Source organism: Notamacropus eugenii, chromosome 1, assembly GCF_028372415.1.
Source record: "Notamacropus eugenii isolate mMacEug1 chromosome 1, mMacEug1.pri_v2, whole genome shotgun sequence".
Lineage (NCBI taxonomy): Eukaryota > Metazoa > Chordata > Mammalia > Diprotodontia > Macropodidae > Notamacropus > Notamacropus eugenii.
The window spans coordinates 744,347,012-744,370,678 of NC_092872.1; the positions used below are offsets into that span (position 1 = coordinate 744,347,012).

At 43.4% G+C, this 23,667-nt stretch overlaps 1 protein-coding gene across 2 annotated transcripts in view; it reads left to right on the plus strand.

Moving 5' to 3' along the window:
* The window catches only part of DPYSL2 (dihydropyrimidinase like 2), a 191,631-nt gene that overhangs the window by 99,242 nt on the left and 68,722 nt on the right, over positions 1-23,667 (plus strand). For both annotated transcript variants that reach the window (XM_072638197.1, XM_072638178.1), the window contains exons 2-3: positions 1,665-1,753; positions 6,221-6,405. In XM_072638197.1, coding sequence (XP_072494298.1) covers positions 1,665-1,753; positions 6,221-6,405 — 274 coding nt within the window. The remainder of the gene's footprint in view (positions 1-1,664; positions 1,754-6,220; positions 6,406-23,667) is intronic.

A 23,667-nucleotide genomic window follows, 5' to 3' on the forward strand; every position in this document is an offset into this window, starting at 1 on the left:
GTGACCTTAGATAAGTCACTTACCCTTTTGGGTTCTCAGTTTTCTCATTTGTAATGGGGAGAGGTTGGACTGCAGTAGTCCCTTCCATCTCTAAACCCAAAATGGTTTGTGATCCCACTTTTATATGCTCAGCCAAATACCTCTGCATCTTTATATATCCTTACTGATTTGTCACTCATGAGGGAACTCCCCAGGGGTGGATTTCTTGGGGAACATAGCCTCCAAGGTGTGCAGACCTGGCTGCCATTTGATTGGCACCTTTAGAGGTAATGCATACATTGATGGGAGTAATGGAGCCACAGTTGCTCTTTGAGAGTCCTGGGATGAGCCAGGGATTTGTCATTTGTCCGTCCTGTTATGAGTACTTCTTTTAAACTTATGCCCCCATAAATGTCATGATCTGGTCTAGCTTGCACAGCTTCCATTTAATCCAAAATAATAGTCAGATGTTTGTAAACATCCGATATTAATTTTACATTTAATTGAGAACAGTTGGGGGGAGGGAGGTGTCATGCTATATTTCTATTTCTCTTCCAGCCTCCCCTGAGGTTGCTGAATAGCTTTCACAGACATTCTGCACAAATACCTGCCAAGGACATGATAAGGGGAATCAGACCTTTGTAGTGGGGAGCTGGTGGAAATATTTGCTGTCACTTCTGCATTTCTGTAGATATATCTCTCTGTTTCACATCCACTTCATAGTTCTGAAATCATTGGGGGGTGGGGGTGGTGAAGAGAGAGAGAGAGAGAGAGAGAGAGAGAGAGAGAGAGAGAGAGAGAGAGAGAGAGAGAGAGAGAGAGAATGAGAGAGAGAGAGAGAATGAGAGAGAGAGAGAGAGAGAGAGAGAGAGAGAGGGAGGGAGGGAGGGAGGGGGAGAGGGAGAGGGAGAGGGGCAGCATGGGAGAGTTGTCCTGGAAGTTAGGAAAACCTGTGTTCAAGTTCCGTGTCTTATGTAGTGGCTTCATTACCCTGGGCAGTCACTTCACATGGTTGCGCACCAGACAACTCTTAGATTATTAAGTCTCAGAAAGGTGCTGACCTGAATTTAGGGTTAGGGTGGAGGGAATTTCCTCACCTGAAAATATCCAATCATCAACCCTATTAAGAAAAAAAAGATCAAAGAGTCTTCCTTATGCCTTTGCTACTTTTGTAATTTGCCTAGAAGAGGAGTCATTAGAAAGGACCCACTGGTTTGGAACCTTGCTACAGCTGAATTAAATGAGTTTGTTTGTGTTGAGTTACCAATAGCAACAGACTTTTCGTCAATTTTTCTGACTGTAACTGACTCAAATTTAGCCAAGAAGTGACTTTACTATGTGTGGGTGTGAATAATAATGTAAAAAAAAAAAAAAGAGAATATGCTGGAAAACTATTATCTATTCCATCTGAAACTATGTTCCCTGCCTTTCAATGGGTGATTGTTTGAGTTTGTTTTTATGAGCTTGCAGGTATGACAATAATGAAAAAAGTCTTTTATCTAGGAAAAGCTGTCGGCTTTGCTGGGGAAATGGATGATCATGTGCAACCTCACCCCTCTGCTTGAGTTAGCTTCCTGACTGGCTTATTCCAGCATCACCAGGGACTAATGCACAGGTTTCCCCATCTCTTTCCTCAAGGTCTGAGTGAGCCAGACAATACTGACTGGTTTCTTCTCTTGTTTCAGAGCGATCGACTTTTGATCAAGGGTGGTAAGATCGTGAATGATGACCAGTCCTTCTATGCAGATATTTATATGGAAGATGGATTGATAAAGTAAGTATTTTTTTTTCAGCCAATGACAGCTTTCATCTTTATTTTATTTTTACAAATTTTTTTGTTTTTTACATAACAGTGATTTCTGAACATTTCTTTGCCAACCAACAGACACAGTTAAGCTAACGGTCACTGTTACAGTGACAGTATTTATGACACTCTTCCCAAGAGTATATACATTGTTTAGAACTGTTTACGAATAGGCTTTTAAGAACTGAAAGGAAGGAGTGGAGGAATTCACTCAGCCCTACTCTCTCAAAATGTTTTCGATGAGGAAATTGAGACCTGAAGAGTTGTAATTGACTTGTCCAAGGTCACACTTTGAGTTCATAGAAGCATTGGAATCACTGTAACCCAATTTCCTAACTCACTTCAGTACCATTTGTACCTTGCCCATAAATTTTGTTCAGTGATATCTCTCAAAATATCTTGGGGTTTATGAGCTAGATTTTTTTTTCTTTAGGACCATGCCTTAAACCCAAATCACTCGAACTCTCATTGATTGGCCAATGGTAGGTCCCAGTCTCATTTGGTCTTTGTCTTGGCCCTGATGACTCAGAGTGAATGTAAATAGAAATTGTTTCTGTTTTGGCCAGAAACCCTCTTCCAGACTGATTTTTTTTGACTGGGTAAAGAGGCCATTCTCTGTCTCATTTCTTACCTAGCTTTAATCACTGAATGAGGTGTTGTCTCTATCAAACTGAGACCTGTTCAAGACCTTTGTTTAAAAAGGCCAATGTCTCCCACTGCGTCGGGGCCATCTCCAGTTGTCCTTTTCTCTATCTTGCCATTAGACCCAGATGACTCCAGAGGAGAAAGTGAGACTGGTGACTTTGCACAGCACTCCCTCACTTACAGCCAGTTCACTTGTATCTTATGGTATCTCTTTTCTGACATCACGGTCCTCTTGGAGAAAGGACAAAATAACCACAAACAAACTAAACCTTGCCGGTTAGCCAGGATTACATTACCATAGCATTGCAAGTGTTAGGCTCTTTGAGAGCAGATCTCTTCCAATCTCATCATTTTACTATTGAGGAAACAAGCTTGGGATAGGGAAAGCAGGATTGGTGGTAAGGGGGTAAAGTGAAGCTTCCAAAGACAGTGGAAGAGTCAGAATTTGAACCCAGGTCTTTGGACACCTAAATCCAATGTTCTTTCTATGATGCCATGCAATACTACATTTTTCAACACAGGATCTTAAATTGTGAGCTGGAAAGGACCTTAGAGGTCATCTAGTTCAACTCTTTCATTTTACAGATGAGGAAACTGAGGCCCAGAAATCAAATAGGTGGCAAAGTTCAGAGGTGTAATTCTGACTCCCTTGACTCTAAATCCAGTGTGCTTTCCATTGTATCATCTAAACCCTAAATTCATTAATATATCACTGCAATCCTTCAAGGATGTGCAGTTTTGTTAGTTTACGTCTCTCATTGCTGATACAAATCTGAACATTACCCCACTTTAAGTTGTGGGGCATGGCCATTGAGAGGATCTTTGGTTAAACCATTTATCTTATAATGACCACATTGTAGTTTAGCCTCCCCAGGCTGGCCCTCAGACCACGGATACTCTACTCAAAGGCCTTCCAGCTCAGTTGGTCTGATAGGAACTAGAAATAGCCTTGAGGGACCCACTTCCATGCCCTGATGAAGCATCTCAGGAAGATGTTCTAGAAGGAATCCAGGAATATAGTATCAGATTATACAGACAACAACAAACAACTGGATGCCTGCTTTAAAGCACCTTTTGACAGGTAACCTATAATGAATTTGGGAAATTCTGTTTTGGAAGGTTTAGAATTCAGAGTTCAATGAACAGTTTTCATTTTCTTCCTGTTAGAGAGTGGTCCTAACCAGGGTAAACCAGAAGACATTCTAAGTCCCAGGGGAAGTGGGGGTTTTTCATGACTATTTAGCAAACCCTAGTTCTCTCCTCATGGGATTGGGGTATGGGAATTCCCAGGTAGTTAAGTATTCTTAATTTGGTTGAAAGTGTTCCTTTTATTTCTTATTCAAATACTCAACCTATGGTATGTTAAGTATTCAAAGGCTCCCTTGGAATGTGGTGCTTTGGGGTGATTTGCTGCAATGGGGGCTGTAAGTTTGGAATGTGACTCATTGGGTTGGATCAACACATCTGCTTTCTTGATCAGGGATCCAAGGAGGAGGACATCTAATTAACTGCAATGAGACTGAAAACAAATCTTTGTTCATGGCCACTTTGGGGTCTCATCCTTGATTTTGCAAGGAACCTGGAAGACTGCCCTTATGTTGGCTATGTGTATCTGGCAGTGTGGTAGAAAAACAAAAAACAGACCAGTGAGGCAGTGGTACCTTCAGGATACTCTTGGCTCAAGGGAGAGTTTAGTGCAGGCAAGGACAGAGGACATGTGTTTATCATCTTACCCTCCTCCACCCCTTCTTGTACCCTGAGTAGCTCACATGACCCTGGAGAAGAGGCACATCTGTCTGATTAGAGACAAACGTTCCAGCAGATGACATCTTCTTAGTAGCCAGTATTCACTGAGTGCCAGGAGCACAGCCTGCCCTGTGTAACAGAACATTGCTAGGGATGGAGTCACTCGTTCTGATTTCCCAATAGGAAGTCAGACTAGTCAATATATATTTATTAAGCACCTACTATATGCCAGGTACCATGCTAAGTGCTGGGTGGAAGTTGGTCATCATATCCCCACACTCACCCAATGCCTTGGTGTTTTATTTTCTGCATGTTTGTGGCCTCACAGAGGCATCATTGCAGTGGCAGGGGGGCATGCCCAGCAGGGTGCTGCTTTTGTTTCTGTCACTGACTGACTCAGGAGTTATCTCCACCTGCTCCTTGTCTCCATTTTCTGCACTGTTTTGCAAAGGGGTGCAGGGAGAAGCAATTGAACAAGGCCTGTTGAATGAAGTTGAGACCCAGTACAGCTCTGACACTCACAGTGTGGGAAGAGTTTTGTTTCGGGGGGAGGTCCAGATCTGGGATTTCACTGGTGTGGGAGAACTGGTAAGGAAACTCCCTTCACTCTGATCTGGGTGGATGAGTAAAAAAACATTTCTTAAACTCTCACCCTGGGCAAAGAACTGTCATCTCAGAGAGTTACTAGTGATTTATCCAGGGTCATACAGCCAGTATGTGTCAAAGGTGTCAGGATTTAAAACTCAGGTCTTCTTGGATCAGAGGCCAGCCTTCTATACACCACCTCCCTGCCCCTTCAGTGTGCAAGATCCTGGGATCATAGGCAAAGAGAGCTGGAAGGGGCCTTAGAAACCAGCTGGCCCTACCTCCAAATTTAATAAATGGGGTAACTGAGGTCAGAAAGGGAAAACAAATTGTCAAGATCACATAGGTAGGAAATGGTAGAGCTTGGATTTGAATCCACTAATACCAGTGACATTTTCTTTAAATCCCATTAGCTTTGTTTTACACACACACACACACACACACACACACACACACACACACACACACACACACACACACACACTATTTTATATGTTTATGAATATTCTTATATAAATAACACAAAATACATAAATCTATTTGTATATTTATAGATCTATTTACATATGATATATATATATAATTTTATCTGTGTATATATACTTCTGTCTTTAGCTATCTATATCTATATCCATATCTATATAGGGAAGGCAGTCCATGATTCGAATCCATCCTCGCTAAGAGAGAATCACTAGGGGGCTCAGTGGGTAGAGCACTGGTTTTAGAGCCAGAAAGACCCAAATTCAAATCTGGCCTTAAACATTTTCAGGCTTTGTGACTGGACAAATCACTTAGTCTCTGTTTGCTTCAATTTCCTCATCTGTAAAATGGGATAATAATAGCCTCCCAGGGTAGTGAGAATCAAGAGATAATACTGTGAAAGTATTTAGCACAGTTCCCTGTTCATACGAGGAGCTATAGAAATGTTATCTGTTCTTGTTAAAATGAGGTCCTTTATTGGTTCTGTAATAACGTCCTCACTTCAGATGGGTTCTCTGAGGCCTTCTACACAATTGTACTTATTTTGCGATAGCATTTTAGTGGTATTTTGATGTTATTCATATTTGATTTAATCTTTCAAGAGAGCAGTGATTCCATGAGTGTGAATATTCTGTCTGTGGGTACTGGCAGCCACCTTAGTAATTAGATTTTTAAGTTTTACTATGGCTCCAGAATTAGTTACCCGGAGGGATAGTCAGCCTTCTGGGAATGATGGTAATCATGACTTTGACACCTACAAAGGGTGAGGCTTCTTCTTAGGAATGTAAGCAAATAATTTAGGAAAATGAACTCAGAATTTCCCCAGGCCCCATCCTGGTCCCCAGGAGGGTGTTTGCTTTTGGAGGCCAGCAGTGCCCCAGAGAAGTTGATGCAACCGACTTGGACCACCTGATTTCATTAACAGTTGTGTTCATAACTCTTTGTAATGAGCCTTCTCTGACCCAACACTGTTTAATCCAGGCAAATAGGTGAGAACCTGATTGTGCCAGGAGGGGTGAAAACCATCGAAGCCCATTCCAGGATGGTGGTGCCTGGCGGCATCGATGTGCACACCCGTTTCCAGATGCCAGACCAGGGGATGACGTCTGCTGATGACTTCTTCCAAGGGACAAAGGCCTCCCTGGCAGGAGGAACCACAATGATCAGTAAGATGAATCTTTGTTTTATTTTCAAACTAACCTTTAATGTGCAAGTACCATTGCGGTCTGAGGATAAGTCTCCATTGTTTGAGTGCCTTTCTAAAAAGCTGGGAGTTGGCATTTGGTCTGGTCGAGGCTACCAAGGAAGGGAGGTGGATGGGATGCTGTCCACAGGGAGAATGTCATTTGATGGTGCATTTTCTGGTGGTCTGTAGTTTTCCCCGTGGTCAAGGAGGATGCCTTTGGTGTTCTGGTGAATTTTTGTAGTGAGAGAAGGCCTTTTGTCATCATTTTGGAGGCTGGAGGTTTGTTTTCCTTAAACAAAAATGTGATTCAGCTGGGATTATTTTCAGAACAATGCAGTCATTTTCTGCATGATCCTCTAATCTTTGACTCTTAAAAAAACATTCCAAATTGTCAGTAGCTTTTTTATTAAATATTAAAAAATAGTATCTTAATACCTGTCTCCTTTCATCCGCTGGTGGCTTGGCATTCTGGGAATGAGGATGGGAGACAGTAATATTGGATAAGGGACATGGGATGGGACTCCTGAGATCTCATTTCTCCATTGACATTGGAAGTAATGCGAAATGTTTCCTGGACTGAGTTAGAAAGGAATTGAGCTAAGGGCCTTTCTGAAGGCTAGGGAGGGGCAGGATGTCATATGGGCCTTCAGTAGAAATAGATTCTCAATATACAGTCCTTTGGGTAGGAAGGTGTTTCTGTTGACCCACATGTCACTAATTGGGTATTTCTATTTGCCTCCCTTCACCTTGTGGTGGGGAGAGGTCATTTATACTTTCACATGGCCCCTTTCTGGATCATCATAGTCCCAGAGATGACGGACAACTGGTTGCTAACTGGGTCACATTGGGAAAGAACCCATTACTTTGGTCTTACTAGGATAGGGTAGCACAGAGATTGGCAGACTATATAACCCGGTATAGTGGATAGAGTGTTGGAGCTGGTATCAGGAAGAGGTGATAGAGCTTGTCTTAGACCTGTACTAGCCCAGTGATCCTGGACAAACCCCTTAACTTCTCTGAACTTCAGTTTCCCTATTTGTAAGATATCCCTGCAGCACCTGCTTGTGGGGTAGTTGGGAGGCTCAGATGGCAGAAATACCACTCAGTGTGGTTGGGGTGGTTATTTTTGTTATTAGCCCCATGACATAAGCAGTTCCTCATCCAACTGAGTTGACTAGATACAGATGTGAGAACATGAACATGGAGAGAGGAGAGAAAGTAAATACCAGTCTAAAATATTTCTTCACATATAATAACCCAAGGGTAGGTTTGAAACTGTGAAACCATTGGATGCCTCAGCTGGAAAGAGACCTTAGAATATAGACCATCAGGGCTGGAGGGACCTATATCAGCAAGGACCCGGCATACACAGGAGGGCCTGCTGTACAGGTTCTTGGAACTGCTTTTCTAAAAGGAAAGCAAGTTTTGAAGGATCAATAATCTACTTTAATCAAGCATAGATATCATTCACTTATTTCAGGGAAAAAAGTCAGCACCCTGAACTTCAGAGAAAATACAGAGAAATCAACATCAGTAGACAGGGCTTCCAGCTGCCTGACCATAAGCAATACCTAGGTAGTTACCAGAGAGAGAAGCACCAACATCTGGGTTTTCAAAGCTGGGGGGGCTTCTTAAAGGCTGTCCTGAGTCTTGTCTGGCCAGACAAACATTTTCCAATGAATAAACCCCAAAGTAAAACCTTGCTTTCGAGTATTTATACACTTTTCAGAGCCAGAGGGCAACCCTTGAAAATCAGTACCTCATTAGAAATTAAAAAAGGTGTGGACCTCCCCCAGTCAAGCTTTTCTTAATGGGCAGGCCAATTAATGGCTGAGGAAGATCTTTAACTCTCATAATTACCATTACAGGGCTTCATAACATAGAACATCAGAGCTGGAGGGGCTTTAGAACATTGACTATCAGAGGTGGGAAGCACCTCAGAATGTGCACCATAGAACACCAGAACTGTGGAGTCCTCAGAACATAGAAGATCAGAACTGAAAGGGACCTTAGAACAAAGAACATAGAGCATCAGAGTTGGGAAAGACCTTAGAACATAGAACACTAGAACTGAGGAATCCTTAGAACACAGAACATCAAAACCAGAAGGACCCTTAGAACATCAGAACTAGAAAAAAATCTAGAGCATAGAACATCAAAGCTGGAGGAGCCTTAGAACATAGAACTTCAGAGCTGAAGGGGCCTTGGAACATAGAACAGAGAAGGTCAGAACTAGAGGTAACTTTAGATCATAGGTTAGACTTGGAAAGGTCCTTAAACCATAGAACACTGATGATTAGAGATACAAGAGGCTTAGAACATTGAACATAGAACACAGGAGGTTACAATTGAGAGGTACCTTAGAACATGGAAGGTCACAGCTGGAAGGGACTAGAGGGGTTTAGAAGATGATGAATCATCGAATTTTACCTAAGCTGCTATTTAAACTAAGAGGTCTGATTTCTGAAAACGTAATTAAGCTGACCACTCCCCTACTCCCCCCCACCCACTATCACACCAAACATACACATACTCACCTATTACCTTGGGCAGATTGACTGCATCCCCTGCTTAGTCTGGCAGAGGGAGGAGACCAATGTATTGGTTTTACATGAAGTACTTGCCCAAGTAGCATTGAAAGTTGTCAGGCTTCTTGGGCCTGGTCTCCATTCCATCTGCTTTTGCGCTCTCTCCCATCCCCAGTCTGATGATCAGAGATGGTCACCACCATGGCTCTTGGCTAAGCCCTCCTGCCTAATTTCCCCCCTTTTCTAGATGTTACCATGGGCCAGGGCTCCTGGCAGCCTCTCTGCCCTGGCTCCTGGTAGCTGAAGCCCCAGGACTTGCCTCTCTGACCGTTCTGGGCCCCTCACTGGGCAGCTTTCATCCACCCCAGCTCCTGTGGTTAGGAGACTGTCATCAAACCTAAATCTGAGTCTATGAAGCTTTCACCCATTGCTTCTGATTCTGGCCTCTGGGGCCAAGCAGAACAAAGTGAATCTCTTGTCACAAGACAGCCCCTGAAATACTTGAATATTCCTCCCTGTCTTTGCCCACTTCCCCCATGTCTTTTCTTCCAGGCCAAATATCCCCAATTCCTTCAGCTGATCCTCTTATGACATAGACTTGAGAACCTTGATGAAGCTGGCTGCAGAATCAGATTGAGTCTTCCAGCCCATTCTCTTAAGGGTGGGCTCTTTTTCTACCCAACTTGGGACTTTGCACAGGGTTTGATGGGGAGATCTTAACCCCACCACATACACAGTAAGAACCTAGTGGAGTACGGTGGTTGGAGCACTGGGTTTGGAGTCAGTGGGCCTGAGCTTGAATGCCATGTGGACTGCTTACCATCTATATGACCCTGAGGAAATTCCTTAGCCTCTTGGTGCCTCAGTTCCCTCATCTGTAAAATGCTGACTTCTCAGGTCTCCTGCAGCCCCAAGCCTGAATGATCTTGTCCCTGAGATTCTGGGAGCTGATGAGAAAGCCTTGCCCCAGCTGCATATCTAATGAGCCTTCTCAAAGGAGATGCACAGACTTTCCGTCTAGCCTTTCTGAGATTCTATGATGAGGCTTTCCTCTTTATGACTGCCTCCCAGAACAGGCCTATTCAGCCTTGTTCTGTGTTCCTCCAATCAGGCTCCTACCTCTTTCCCTTGTTTCTTGGCTCTTTCTTAGCCTCTTGCTTATTATTAGCTTGGCCCAGTGGCTAGAAAGGCAGCCCTCAAGCCTGGAAGACTCAGACCAAGCCTTTCCTCTGAACACGTACTTGGTGTCATTCACCTGCTCTAGAGAAACTTCTAAGAAAGAGGTTCTAAGCCCAGGGTCCCTAAACCGATAATGGCATTTATTGTACCAGTGAAAGTGGTTTATCTTGTAATCCTGTGTGTTACATTTGGTGGATTTAAAAGTGTTTATCTGAGAAGGGTCCATAGACTTTAGGGTCAGTGACTTGCCCAGGGTCACACAACCCATCTGGGTCAGACACAGATAGAGTTAAGAACCCCCACTCTAAAACTGTATGTTTCTGAGGGGATGCTGACTTCTGTTATTAGAGGACATTTCCTCACTGGGAAGTTCTTCATTTCAGAGAAATCCCAGGCCCAGTTCCTAAGTCTATTCCTTTTCATATTATAATTATCATTCTCTTTCAAACCCAGTGGGGATTCTGCTGCTTCCAGGCTTTTTGAGTTCCTCCTGGAGGGAGCAGGCATTCTACTGGCTGGACCTAGGCCTTTTTGGCTGATAAAGGTCCAAGGGGAGTGAGTGGGAGACTGGGTGAGTGACTGCATAGACCAGGAATCTCTGAGCTCCCAGTGATGGAAGGGGAAGTGAGAGAGGAGACTGATGGCCTTGGCTGGGCCTGCAGAACATATTTGTTTTTATTTTAATGTGGGCTTTGGAATCAGGATGTTAAATCAAGAAATGAGGGGCATTCAGAAAGTTGCTGATCATGAGTTGGGGTACATTAATGAGCTAGTGTAGTTTCTTGCTGTCTGTCCCCTCAGCTGGGTGATGCAGTAGATAGAGCTCTGGGCCTGTAGTCAGGAAGACTCTTCCTGAGTTCAAATCTGACCTCAGACAATTACTAGTTGTGTGACCCTGGGCAAGTCACTTCACCCTGTTTGCCTCAGTTTTCTCATCTGTAAAGTGAGCTGGAGAAGGAAATGGCAGACCACTCCAGTAGCTTTACTAAGGAAACCCCAAATGGGGTCACCAAGAGTCAGAGACCTCCTCTAACAAAGAAGGGACAGGGAACAAAAGGCAGCCAGTGGGAGTGTCTGAGTGGGCCAGTGGAAGTGTGGAGTTGTCTTGAAATCTTGAAGTGCCTTTGACTCTCTCTTCCTCTTTTGCCATCTAGACACTTTCCAGGTCTTGCTGATTCAAGCTCAGCCTCACTTGTACTCAGCCCCTTGTCTCTACCCCAGTTCAAGGCTCCATCGCTCCTCCCCTGTGCTTGTCAGAATTGTCCCTAACTCATCCTGTGGCCTCTGTTCTCTTGTTTTTTTTTTCCAATCTGTCCTTCACACAGCTGGGAAACCAATTATCGAAAGGCACAGGTCTGACCCATTGACTCCTTCTTTTCTAACTTTATGACTTTGAGCAAGACACTTAACCCCTCTGGGCCTCAGTTTTCTCAGCTGTAAAATGAGGAGATTGGCTCAAATGACCTCTAAGCTCCCTCCCATCTCCGGATAGGTTATCCTATGCTCACCTATTGCTTAGAGCCTTCCGTCGCTCCTTTGGATTTTCCCATCCTGCTCCTCTGCCAGGTTCTTCCTCACTCTGTTCTATTTTCTTCTGTGTATTCTCTGCTCCTATTAGATTGGACTCTCCCTGTGGGCAGTAGTTGATGCTTAGTAAATGTTTACTAACTGACTGACTGATCCCCTAGTGCCTATAGACTAAAATACTGACTCTTTGGCTTGGTGCTTACTGGCCTCTGTCAACTGCCTGCCCCCTGCCCTTCTATCTCTACTACAGACTGTCCCTTTCAGGCATTCTCTGTTCTGGTCAAACTGCATTACTGGCTGTGTCCCCCTCCTTCCCCTTGATGGGCCATTTCCCACCTCTGGGTATTTGCTCCGCCATCCGCTTTGCCTGAAATAAAAAATACATATTTATTTGGCGTTTCTGTAGGGCTTTACAGATATCATCTGAAATGCCCCCGTGCCTCTCCCAACCTGACTTTTCAGTGAAGGCTCAGTTTAGGGGCCAGTTTCACCCAGTCTTCCTTCCTTCCAGCTGAGACCAAGCTCTCCTCTCAAATGTGTTTCATCTAGATCTCTCCTTCATGTTCTCGTATCTAGGGTATCCCAAAAGCCATTTCAGCCATTAAGACTTAAAACTACATGTCCCCTTATTTTCTGGGAGATAGGCTTCTTTCCCTCAATGGAGTATAAGCCCCATGAAGGCAGAGATAGGGTCATTATTTGTGTTTGTTTCCCCAATATGTAGCATCATGACTTCCACAAAAAGGCCCCTGAAAAATGTTGGTTGTATTGAATTTGGAGGGCTGTTCAAGAGACATGACTTTATCAGTATAGGGTTACCCTTCCGTGGTACAGATCACCACCCCTTACTGGATGGTGTTGTGATCTTCTGAGTCAGGAGCTTGTCTTGGGGAAGCAACCGTTTGCCTGAAAGAACAATTTATTTAGGTCTACCAGGCCTTGGTTGTGTGGAGAGAGCAGAGCTTCCTGGTCTTGATGCATACCCTACTCTGCCATTTTTGTACTGAGCCCTCCCTGTAGCAACCTGAGCCAATGCACTCTCCCCTGGCGCTATTTTGCAGATGAGCACTTTGGATGCTGGGAAGAGAAATCAATCAGTCAATTAGCATTTTTATGAAGCACTTACTGTCAGGCCTGTGGGCAGGTGGGTGGCGCAGTGGATAGAGTGCCAGACCTGGAGTCAGGAAGACTCATCTTTCTGAGTCAAATCTGACCTTAGATACTTAGAAGCTGTGTGACTCTGGGCAAATGATTTAGTTCTGTTTGCCTCAGTTTCCTCCTCTGTAAAATGAGCTGGAGAAGGAAGTGGCAGACCATTTTAGGATCTTTGCCAGGAAAACCCCAGATGGGGTCATGGAGAGTTGGACTTGACTGAACAACAACAGATCTGGGGTTTTCTTAGCAATTCAGGGGTGTACAGAGACCCACGTGAGATGGTCCCTGGCCTCAGTTTATTCTAAGGCAGGGACTGTCTTTTGTCTCTTTTTGTGTCCCTGGCACATAGTAGGTACTCAGATGATATCTGTAAAGCCCTACAGAAATGCCAAATAAATATGTATTTTTTATTTATTGGGGAATATAGCCTTCATGCAGATAAGTAAGTGTAGGAGTACTTCAGCATCAATATCCAGTGGCCTGGAATGGATTGGGTTGGGAGAGTTGTCTTCGCCAGTTGAGTTTCTATTTGAAGGGAAATTAGTGAGGTGTTTAAGATATGGAGGAGGAGGGAGAGCATTGTATAGGGAGCCTGTGGTAAAGGCCTGAAGGCAGGAGATGGAATATGGGGTACATACAGAGAAGCGAGAGTTGGCCAGCGTGGCTGGGCACAGTTTGTAAGGGGAAGGAATGTGTCATCAGCCTGGAAACGGAACTTGGAGCCAGATTGGAAGGGGCTTTCAGTGCCAAGTGGAGAGGTTTGTACTTCATTCTGAAGTCAGTGGGGAGCCTTTTAGGCCTCCTGAGAAGACGAGCAGTGTGAACAGGCTTGAGCTTTGGGTGTCTGTGTGGAAGATGCATGGGACAAGAGGTGGTCTGGAGGCAGGGAGGCCAGGTAGGAGGCTATTTTCACAGCCCAGGAAAGATGCAATGAGGGCATGAACTGGGGCCATTGTGGTTGGAGTAGAAAGAAGGGAACCGAAAAGAGATATGCTGAAGATGGAGAATGAATGAACAAGGTCTGGCAGCTGATGGTAATGGATGGGGACGAAGAAGGGAGAGTTGAGGATGATTCTTAGGCTGTGAACCTTTGGGACTAGATGGATGGTGGTACCCTCAACAGAAAGAGAGAAGTTAGGAGGAAGAGTGACTTTAGCTAGGAAGGAAACCAGCATTTATAAAGTCTCTACCGTGTGCCAAGCACTATGCTAAGTGCTCTACAAATACTGTATCATTAGATCCTTACGACAATCCTGTAAAGTAGCTGCTATTATTATCTCCATTTTGCAGTTGAGGAAACTGAGGCATATAGAGATTAAGGGACTTGCTTAGTGTTCCACAGGTAATAAGTGTCCAAGGCTGGATTTGAACTCAAGTCTTCCAGATTCTGAGCCCAGTGCTTTGTCCACTGATGAATTCCACCTTGGTCATATTGAATTTTGCTGTGGGACATTCAGATGGTGGACATTCAGATCCAATGAGCAGTTGGTGATGTGGACCTGGCACTTGGGAGAGAGATTATGGCTGGATATTTTGAGCTTGGAGTCTACTGTGTAGGGTGACAATTGAACCCATGGGAACTGATGAGATCAGCAAGAGAGAAGAGGGGGCCAGGGACTAAGCCTTGGAGTTCCCCCTCACACAGGGCTTGGAGCATGTATGGCAAACTTGCAAAGAAAGCAGTGGTCAGGCAGGTAGGAAGAGGGCTGCCTTTTAGGGCCTCATCCCTGAGATGTAGTGATCAGCCTTAAGACTGTATGCAGCTCTGTGGTGCCAGCAGCACAGAAGGGCAGGATGGAACAGGATCCTGAAATCCTGGGGTAGTGAGATTATCAAGAAGGTGTGAGTAGTCAGTATTGGCAGTGGAACTGAGGGGCTGAGAAGAGTGAGGCTGGAGAAGAGGCCATTGGGTTTGGAGATGAAAAGATCGTTGGACACAAGGTCCCAAGTTCAGACTGAGATCGTTGCACCAGGTGCCACCGGGAGCCCTGTTGCCTCCTGTAGAAGGACGAAGTCCCACAGGACGCCCAGGAGCACACTAAATGTAGCCCATTGAAAAATGGGGGGTGGGGGAACACGTCAGCAGCACAAAATAACATTATTGCCACTGAGACAGAGCTGCCTATTGAAGACTGCACAATGGGGCCATTGTAGGCAAGCCCCAGCTGAGGGCAGGAGGGGGCACCCTTTGCCCTTTTCCGTTCAGTCTCTGGTTGAGGCTGAAAACTATAACCTTTCCAGTATAATTCATGGAGTCCTGATGAGGCATCCTGGAGATGCTGATCTAGACCTTGACCTCTAGGCTGCTTTTTAGCTGTTTTAAATGCTTAGAAATCACCAAGATCAGTCATGATTCCCAAAAGCTGCAGGGACCGAGGCACACCCAATTTGCAGAGGAAGAAACTGAGGTAACAGAGAAAGACAGTGAATTCCTCAAAGCTGTACCTTGACACAGGGCTGATGCTGGCTGGAGTGGGTCCAGTTGACTTGGAGGTAACCTTGGACATCCCAGGCCAGGCTCTCTCCTGGAAGGCTGACATGGAAATATCATAAATAGTAGTGATGGTAATAACAACAACAAACATTTATATGGGGCTTTCACACTGGCAAAGCACTTTACAAGCATTCTCTCACATGATCCTCACAAACTGCCCACGAGGCACATGCTTTAGCTGTTTTCATTTTACAGCTGAGGAAACAGGTTAGGAGTGATTATGAATGACCCCTGGGTTGCATGCCTATTAGGTTTCAGTGGCAGGATTCAAACTCACGTCTTCCTGACTATCTTCAGCACTGTAGTCACTATGCCATCTGCCTGAGGTGTGGGAGGAAGACCTCTGGTTTGGGAATAACAGGAACACAGATTTAGAGATGAAGAGACTGGATGTCATTTTATAGATGAGGCAAATGAACCCCAGAGAGGGGCAATGTTTTGCTAAATTAATATGTCACTGGCAAGTGACTGGGATTAAAACCCATGTCTTTTGACTCTAAAACCAACAGACTTTGAACTGCATATTGCCCATCTTTTCATAACCCTTCCAACATTGGGTCTTCCCATTTTTTTGGGTCATGTTTGCCAGTTGTTAAAAGCTATACAAATCATATTTATATATGAATATTGTTTAATACCATAATATCTATTCAAAATCAAAAGTAAGCATCATATTAAATGAGGATACAGTAGAAGCTTCCTCAGTAAACACAGAGTTAAGCAAGGCTGTGCCCTTTCCTATCATTTAATATAGTTCTAAAAATGTGAGCAATAGTGGTAAGGTAAGAGAGTGGAAGACGGAATAAAAGTAGGCAATGAAGAGACAAAGCTATCACTAGTAGGTGATACAGTGGAAGACCATTAGATCAGAGTTCAAATCTGGCTTCAGATACTTAGCTGTGTGACCCTAGGCAAGTCATTGCCTTCTGTCTGACTCAGTTTCCTCATCTGAAAAAAGGTGATAATAAAAATGTTATCTACCTCCAAGAGTTGTGATGAAGCAATCTGTGAACCTTAAAACAAAATATAAATGCTAGCTATTGTTATTTTCTGATGACATGTTTTACCTGGAAAACATCTCGAATCAGTCAAGAAATCAATTGTGACAATAGCTTCAGCAAAATTATAGGCTACAAAATAATGCGCAAAAATCAACATAATTTCTGTTTAATAACAAAATCTCAGAGGTATTAATAGGAAGGAAAATCCAAGTCAGAGTTACTACAAAATACATAAAATATTTGAGAGTTAATTTACTAAAGTACACCCAATGCTTGTATAGATTCAGTTAAAGAAATGCTCCTTAAAGAAATAAGGAACAAATTTAATAGGTGGAGGAGTATTCAGTGTTCATGGTTGGGCTGTGCCAATATAGCATAAATAGTAATCCCACCCAAGTTAGTTTACAGGTATAATATACCAATCAAACTTACCAAACGGATATTTTGCTGGGCAAAATAAAACAATAACAGAATTCATTGGGGGTGAGGGGGTGGGGAGAGAAACAGAAGATCTAGGATATCAAGGGAAATAATGAGAAAAGATAAGAATGAAGGGAGAAGAGCACTTGCAGTTCTCCAACTATATTATAAGGTAGCAATCATCCAAGCTATTTGATACTGGTTTTAAAAATAGAGAAGTAGATCATTGGAATAGATTGTACAGGGAAGAATTAGAAACAATGGAAATCAATAACTGAGCATATGATAAACCTGAAAATATAAATTGCTTCAGAAAGAACTTCCCATTTCATAAGAATTTTTAGAAAAACTGTAAAAGTTATGGCTATATGAAAGAATGCTCCAGATCACTAATTAGGGAAACCCAAATCAAAACAACCTTGAGGTTTGACCTCCCTTTGCATCTCAGTGAATTAATCATTAAACATTTACTTTAGCACCTACTATGTCCTAGACACTGTACCAAATAATGGTAATATATTAATAAAAGTTTATTAAGTACCTACTTGGGGATACAAAGAGAGGCAAAAGACAGTTCCTGTCCTCAAGGAGGTCTCTCGAGCAAGGAGTAGATGTAGTCATTATGTAAGGGTAATGTTGTGGAGAGAATATAGAGGTACCTTATGAGGCAGTAAGCTCCCCATTGCTGGAGGTATTCAAGGAAAGGTCTGAGGGCCACCTAGCCTTCTGCCTCTGAGATGATACAATTCTTCATTTTTTGGGGTTGAATTCACTTTCTACTCTCTTTACCAGCTCACATAGATCTTCCCATTTATAATTCTTAATATCTGTCATATTCCATTATACATGGCACATTTTGTCCAACTATTGCCCAATCGATATTTCTAGGATTTTTTTTTCTTTTGGCCATTATGAGTCAAACAGCTTTGAGTAGTTTGATCTTCCCCTTCTCTGCTTCTGTAATGTCCTTAGAGTATAGTCCTAGGAAACCATTACTGTCTCTTCTCAGGAAATGATTATTTATCTTTTAACTTTTAAGAATTGGGCTCCTGTCCTTGGGCAGAACCATGCTGTCCCACACCATGCTCTGAGTCAGATTCAGTTGAGGGCTCTGATAATGACAGAGGGTAATTTACACTAACTAGAAACAAAGTTTCTTCTTGGCTGGCCCCTTTGGAAGGCAGCTCTCTTTGAACTTGATTATCTCTTATCCTAATAATATGGGAGCTAGCCACTAGGGATATGGGTCTTGGGTCTCAGCATGTTTACTTATTTAAAGGAACTTTGAAACCATCTGGGGGCTGTTTCCAAATTCTTCACTAAAGAACTTGTCAGTACTTTCTACAAGCAGGAGAATGCCTTCCAGCGTCTGCCAACTACAGCCAGCTTCAAAGAGGTGAGAGCCAGAGCACAGTAGACAGGGTTGCATAGGTCCCGTAAGGTTGACAGCCACTTTGTTAAATCAAAGGTCTTAGAGGGAGAATAGGCTTTTAGTCTCCTTATCTGTCAATAAATGTGGCTGAGCCTGAAGTGCATCTGGAAGAGCCATAGACTGAGCTTTATAGCAGCTCGAGAACTTAGTCCTGTTTAGGGCTTAGGTTCTGGGACCCCAAATCCAGGAGTCTTTCCACTGTACTAGTTGGTGCCCTGTGAATATTTCTTGAATGAATGAATGCTGGCAGTTGTGTTCCCAATGCTGAAATTTACCAATGAATCATTCTGTATTGCTTTGTCTTTGCTTCCTTATACTCGTGTTGTTGTTCACCCCATGGAATGTAAACTTTTGGAGATGAGTAAATGTTTCATTTTTGTCTTTGTTCCTCAGTGCTTAGCACAGCCCTTGGCATATGGCAGGCCCTAAGGAAAGCTTTGTGGAATTGAACTGAATTGAATGGTCTTTTGTTGAATTGGTGAGGACCTAGTGTGAGCACCTGGAATTCCTGGCACTCTGACATTTCTTTTGAAGGTATCTGAATGAACCTGAACAGTCAGAGAGATTAGCTAGCACCCAGACCACTTTGAAGCTAATGCTTCATCTGAGGTTGGCCTTAGATAGGTGGCAGAGCTACCCTGTAAAGTGTACCTGGAGATCATCGGGCTGAGTATAGTGTTTTTTTATTTTTTATTTTTTTTTAATTTTTTTAATTTTTTAATGTTTAACAATCACTGCCATACAATTGAGATTTTATCCCCCCCACACCTACCCCCCACTACCCCCTCCCTCCCCACGACTGCATACAATTCTGTATAGATTCTACATATACTTTCCTATTGAGTATATTTTCACTATAGTCATGCTATGTAGTCAGACTAAAATAAATGAAAGAAATCATATAACAAATCAAAACATGATACAAAAACACATACACATACACAAACATGATCTGCTACATTTTGTGAGTGACTTCCATATTTCTTTCTCTGAGTGTGGAAGGCATTTTGCCTTGAGAACCACCATTGGGATTTTTTTTTTTATAAGAAGTTCTTGAGTTATTACAAAATTCCAAGTCTACCAGAAAAAACTCTTGCACACTGTGGTCGTTGCTGTGCACAAAGTTCTCCTGGTTCTGCTCCTTTCACTCAGCATCAGGTCATATAAGTCCTTCCAGGCCTCTCTGAAGTCTTCTTGTTCATCATTTCTTATGGCAAAATAGTACTCCATTACATTCATATACCATAATTTATTCAGCCATTCCCGAATTGATGGACATCCCCTTGACTTCCAGTTTTTGGCAACTACAAAGAGTGCTGCTATAAATATTTTTGTACATGTGGGACCCTTTCCCATTTTTATGATCTCTTGGGGATACAGTCCTAGTAGCGATATTGCTGGGTCAAAGGGTATGCACATTTTTGTAGCCCTTTGGGCATAGTTCCAAATTGCTCTCCAGAATGGTTGGATGTGCTCGCAGCTCCACCAACAATGAATTAGTGTGAGTATAGTGTTTTACACTGTGGATCATTCCACAAGTGAAAAACGCTTGTTGAATGAATAGAAAAGACATCTCAATTGTATTCTCTTTGGATATTTTTGGAGTAAACAACGTATTCTCTTGAAAGGTCTAGACTAGGAGTAGGCAGTATATTCTCTTGAAAGGCCTATGCTAGGAAGAAACAATGTATTCTCTTGAAAGGTCTAGACTAAGAATAAACAATGTATTCTCTTAAAAGGTCTAGACTAGGAGTAGACATTGTATTCTCTTGAAAGGTCTAAACTAAGAATAGACAGTGTATTCTCTTGAAAGGTCTAGACTAGGAGTAGACATGATAATTCTCTTGAAAGGTCTAGACTAAGGGTAGACAGTGTATTCTCTTGAAAGGTCTAGGAGAAGCTGGGTGGAGCTGTGGATAGAGCATGGACTCTGGAGTCAGGAAGACCTGAGTTCAAATCCAGCCTCAAACACTTGGCACTTAATAGCTGTCTGACCCTGGGCAAGTCATTTAATCCCCACTGCCTTACAAAAAAATCTAGGTTACATTCAGCATATTGGAATGGATAGAAAGCAGGCTATGGGCCCCAGGGGAGCTGGGGCAAAACCCTACCTTAAACACATGATGGTTGTGTGACCCCAGGCTAGTTACTTAGCCTCTCAGTGTTCTAGGAAACTATCTAAGTCGCTTGCCTAGGATCACACAACTAGTACATATCTGAGGCTGGATTTGAATGCAGATCTTCCTGACATGATTCTTTATCTACTGCCCTGGGAGTTCTTTATCCCAATGAAATCACAAGTGCAATCCCCTCCCCTCTCTCTCCCCATCCATCCATCCATCCATCCATCCATCCATCCATCCATCCATGTCTGGTAGCATTTAGCTAGTAAGTTCTGTCACTTATTAGGTGAGTGGCAACATGGCTGGGTTGCTCTGCTCTGACTTTGGAGTCAGGAAGCACAACATTCAGATACTTGCTCACTGGTAGTGGGTTATACATGAGTCATGCCATCTCTTTATTTCCTCTTTTTTAAAATGATGGGGTTGGACTTGGTGGCTTCTAAGCTTCCTTCCCACTCTAACTGTGTGGTCCTGAGATCTGTGCCTCAGTTTCTTCATCTGTAGAATGAGGAGGTTAGACTCTATTGCCTCAGCTTATGATGAAAGAAGAGCAGGAAAGAGTGCTGGGCCTGGGTTCAAGACTTTACCCTATTTCCCTCTGTGTGACCATGGGCAAGTTAGAACCTCTCTCAGACTCAGTTGGTCTATAAAAAGGAATAATAATGTCCAAAGTCCCTTTTGTCTGAAGTCCCCACAGAGCTTTAGTGAGCCTTAATGAGGCTCACCGATTTTATAGTGCTGTATAAATGTCAGTTATTATTAAATGTGTAATGTTGAAAATATAGTTAATCTACTCTTCTTATTCTGTGATAATACTGGGCACTTGGGCCTTTTATTTGTGGTCAGTTCACACTTTCTTCACCATTGCTCCATTGGGTTATGGTGGTTGGGATAGTGGGGTCTCTACCTTTTAGCTTCTGAGAAAAGCTGAGGATAAAAGTATTTTCCCCCTCTGTCCATCTTTGTAGTATTTCAATGGGGCGGGAGGGGAGTGGAGAGGAGTAGGGGAGGGGCAAGAGAATGAACCTGGATGTACAATCATTGAATCTTTGGGTTGGAAGAAGTCTTTGAGGTTATCCCATCCAACCTTTCCCCTAAGTAGGAATCTTCATATGATTCTTTACAGAGCACAGATAATTATAGATAGTCAGAGCTGGGAGAGACCTTACCACAAAGGATGTCAAAACTGGGAGGAGCTTCAGAAAGCAGAATGTCAAAGCTGGGAGGGATCCCAGAGCACAGTGCATATAATGTTGAGAGACCTTAGAACATGGAACATAGAATGTCAGAGCTGGGAAGGAAATCAGAAGGTAGAACATAGAATATCAGGACTAGGAGAGACGTTAGAACAGAAAATTTCAGAGCTGGGAGGGAAATTAGAACGTAGACTTGAAAGGTCCTTTTGAGGGGTCCTACTTCGACACCCTCATTGTCAGATGAGGAAACTTTGATTTGCATCATGCATTCCTGTTCCCTGGCCTGAGGTGGTCAGCTAGCCATGGAGCGGTTCACCACTCCTCGCAGGAGTCATTGGGAGGAGGGCTGTTTTCAGACTTGGGCACATTGCTGTGGAGTCTGAGTTTCCAACATCCTCATTTTTGAGGGTGTCTCATGAAATGCTCTTTCATTTTCCCTTGTTTGTTTTCTCTGGAGAACCCAGAGCTGAAATTTCTTGACAACACATCTGGCCCAGCAGATGCACATGTGTCACCAGGAAACAGACTCATCAAGATGATGAGGGTAGTTCAATTTGAATTTTCCAGTTGTTTCAGAACTCAGGGCTGGCTCCCCAGCTACTCTGTTCTGCCCTGCTATTGTCTGCTTTGTCCCAGCTGGCCTTGTTCCAGGCTCCCCCAGGAATGCTGTCTCCTTCCCTCAGCTTGACACATACTCTGCTCCCAAGTGCTATGGCTCACCGCCGCCTTCCATGACCTTGTTTACATGGCACTGGTGTCAGTGATGGATGCTTCCCCTGCCGTGTTTGAGAAAGGGAAGCCTTCCTCAGAAAGGGAATGACCCTGCCTGAGCTCAACTGGGTAAGCTGCTTGTGGGTCCTGAGAGCAGAGACTTACAAGTGAGAGGGGTCTTAGAGGTCTTGGAAGACCTTGTCATGTAGATGAGTTCAAGTGTCATTCCCTAGGAAGGGGCCTATTGGGGGCCTTCAGAGACCCCAATGTAAATACCTCTCCCTTTGCCTTGTCCTACATTTTTATTGCTTTCTATTTCTTTCCTTGCTCTCAACTGCAACTTCTCACAACAAATTAGCATTGTGGCCTGTAGTCGTCTTTCTTACTTGTATTTGACTGTTGTGCATTTGGAAATGAGATATCCACTTTTGTTAGAATTGTGTAAAGTAGTAGTTGGTAGGCTGTGAGTGAGGGTCTGAGGATTTCTCATCTGGAAGCACATGATCTCTTTGTGTGCCCTTTGTGATTTTTTTTTGCCTACTTCTAGGACCACTGACTTAGAGCTGGGATGTAACTAAAAGACCATTTAATCTAACCCCCTAATATTACGGATGAAAAACTGAGGCCCCGAGAGATGATGACAGTAATAATAATAGGGGCAGCCCGGTGGTTCAGTGGATAGGGTGCTGGGCATGGAGTCAGCAAGACTCATCTCCCTGAGTTCAAATCTGGCCTCAGACACTTCCTAGTCACTCAACTCAGTTTCCTCATCTGTAAAAAGAGCTGGAGAAGGAAATGGTAAACCACTCCAATATCTCTCCCAAGAAAACCCCAACTGGGGTCCTGGAGAATCAGCCATGAATGAAATGACTGAACAATAACAGATGATGGCAGCTGACACACATACATGATGTTGGGTAGGTAAAGTACTTTTCTATTTCTTATCTTATTAGATCCTTACAACATTCTGTGAAGTAGGTCCCATTGTTGTTCCCGTTTTACAGGTGAGGAAACTGGGGCAGACAGAGGTGAAGTGACTTGCTCGTAGTCACACACATGGGACGTGTCTGAGGAAGGATTTACATTTAGGTTTTCCTGATTGCAAGTTCTATTCATTGGACTACACTGCCCCAACACTTTTCTCAGGTCAGACAGAGGGTTACAGAATCCATTTTGAACTCGTTTTCTGATTTCAAAGCCAGTCTGTGTTCTGTTGTACCAGGCTGCCTCAGCTTCCTTGTTCTTAGCCATGTAGCCCAGTGTGAGATGCTTTGCCCTCTTGGCAAGTTATGTAATAATACAAGGTATTCTATGTCATAATACAAGGTATTCTATACGGAGGGCCAAATATGTGGGACAGAGTAAGTGAGAGAGGGTGACTTCTCATTAGGCTGTGCTGTGGTTGGGTCACAGGGTGTGTACACTTTAGTGTCACACAAATCATGGTAAATTAAAAACAAAGCCAACTCCAGATTT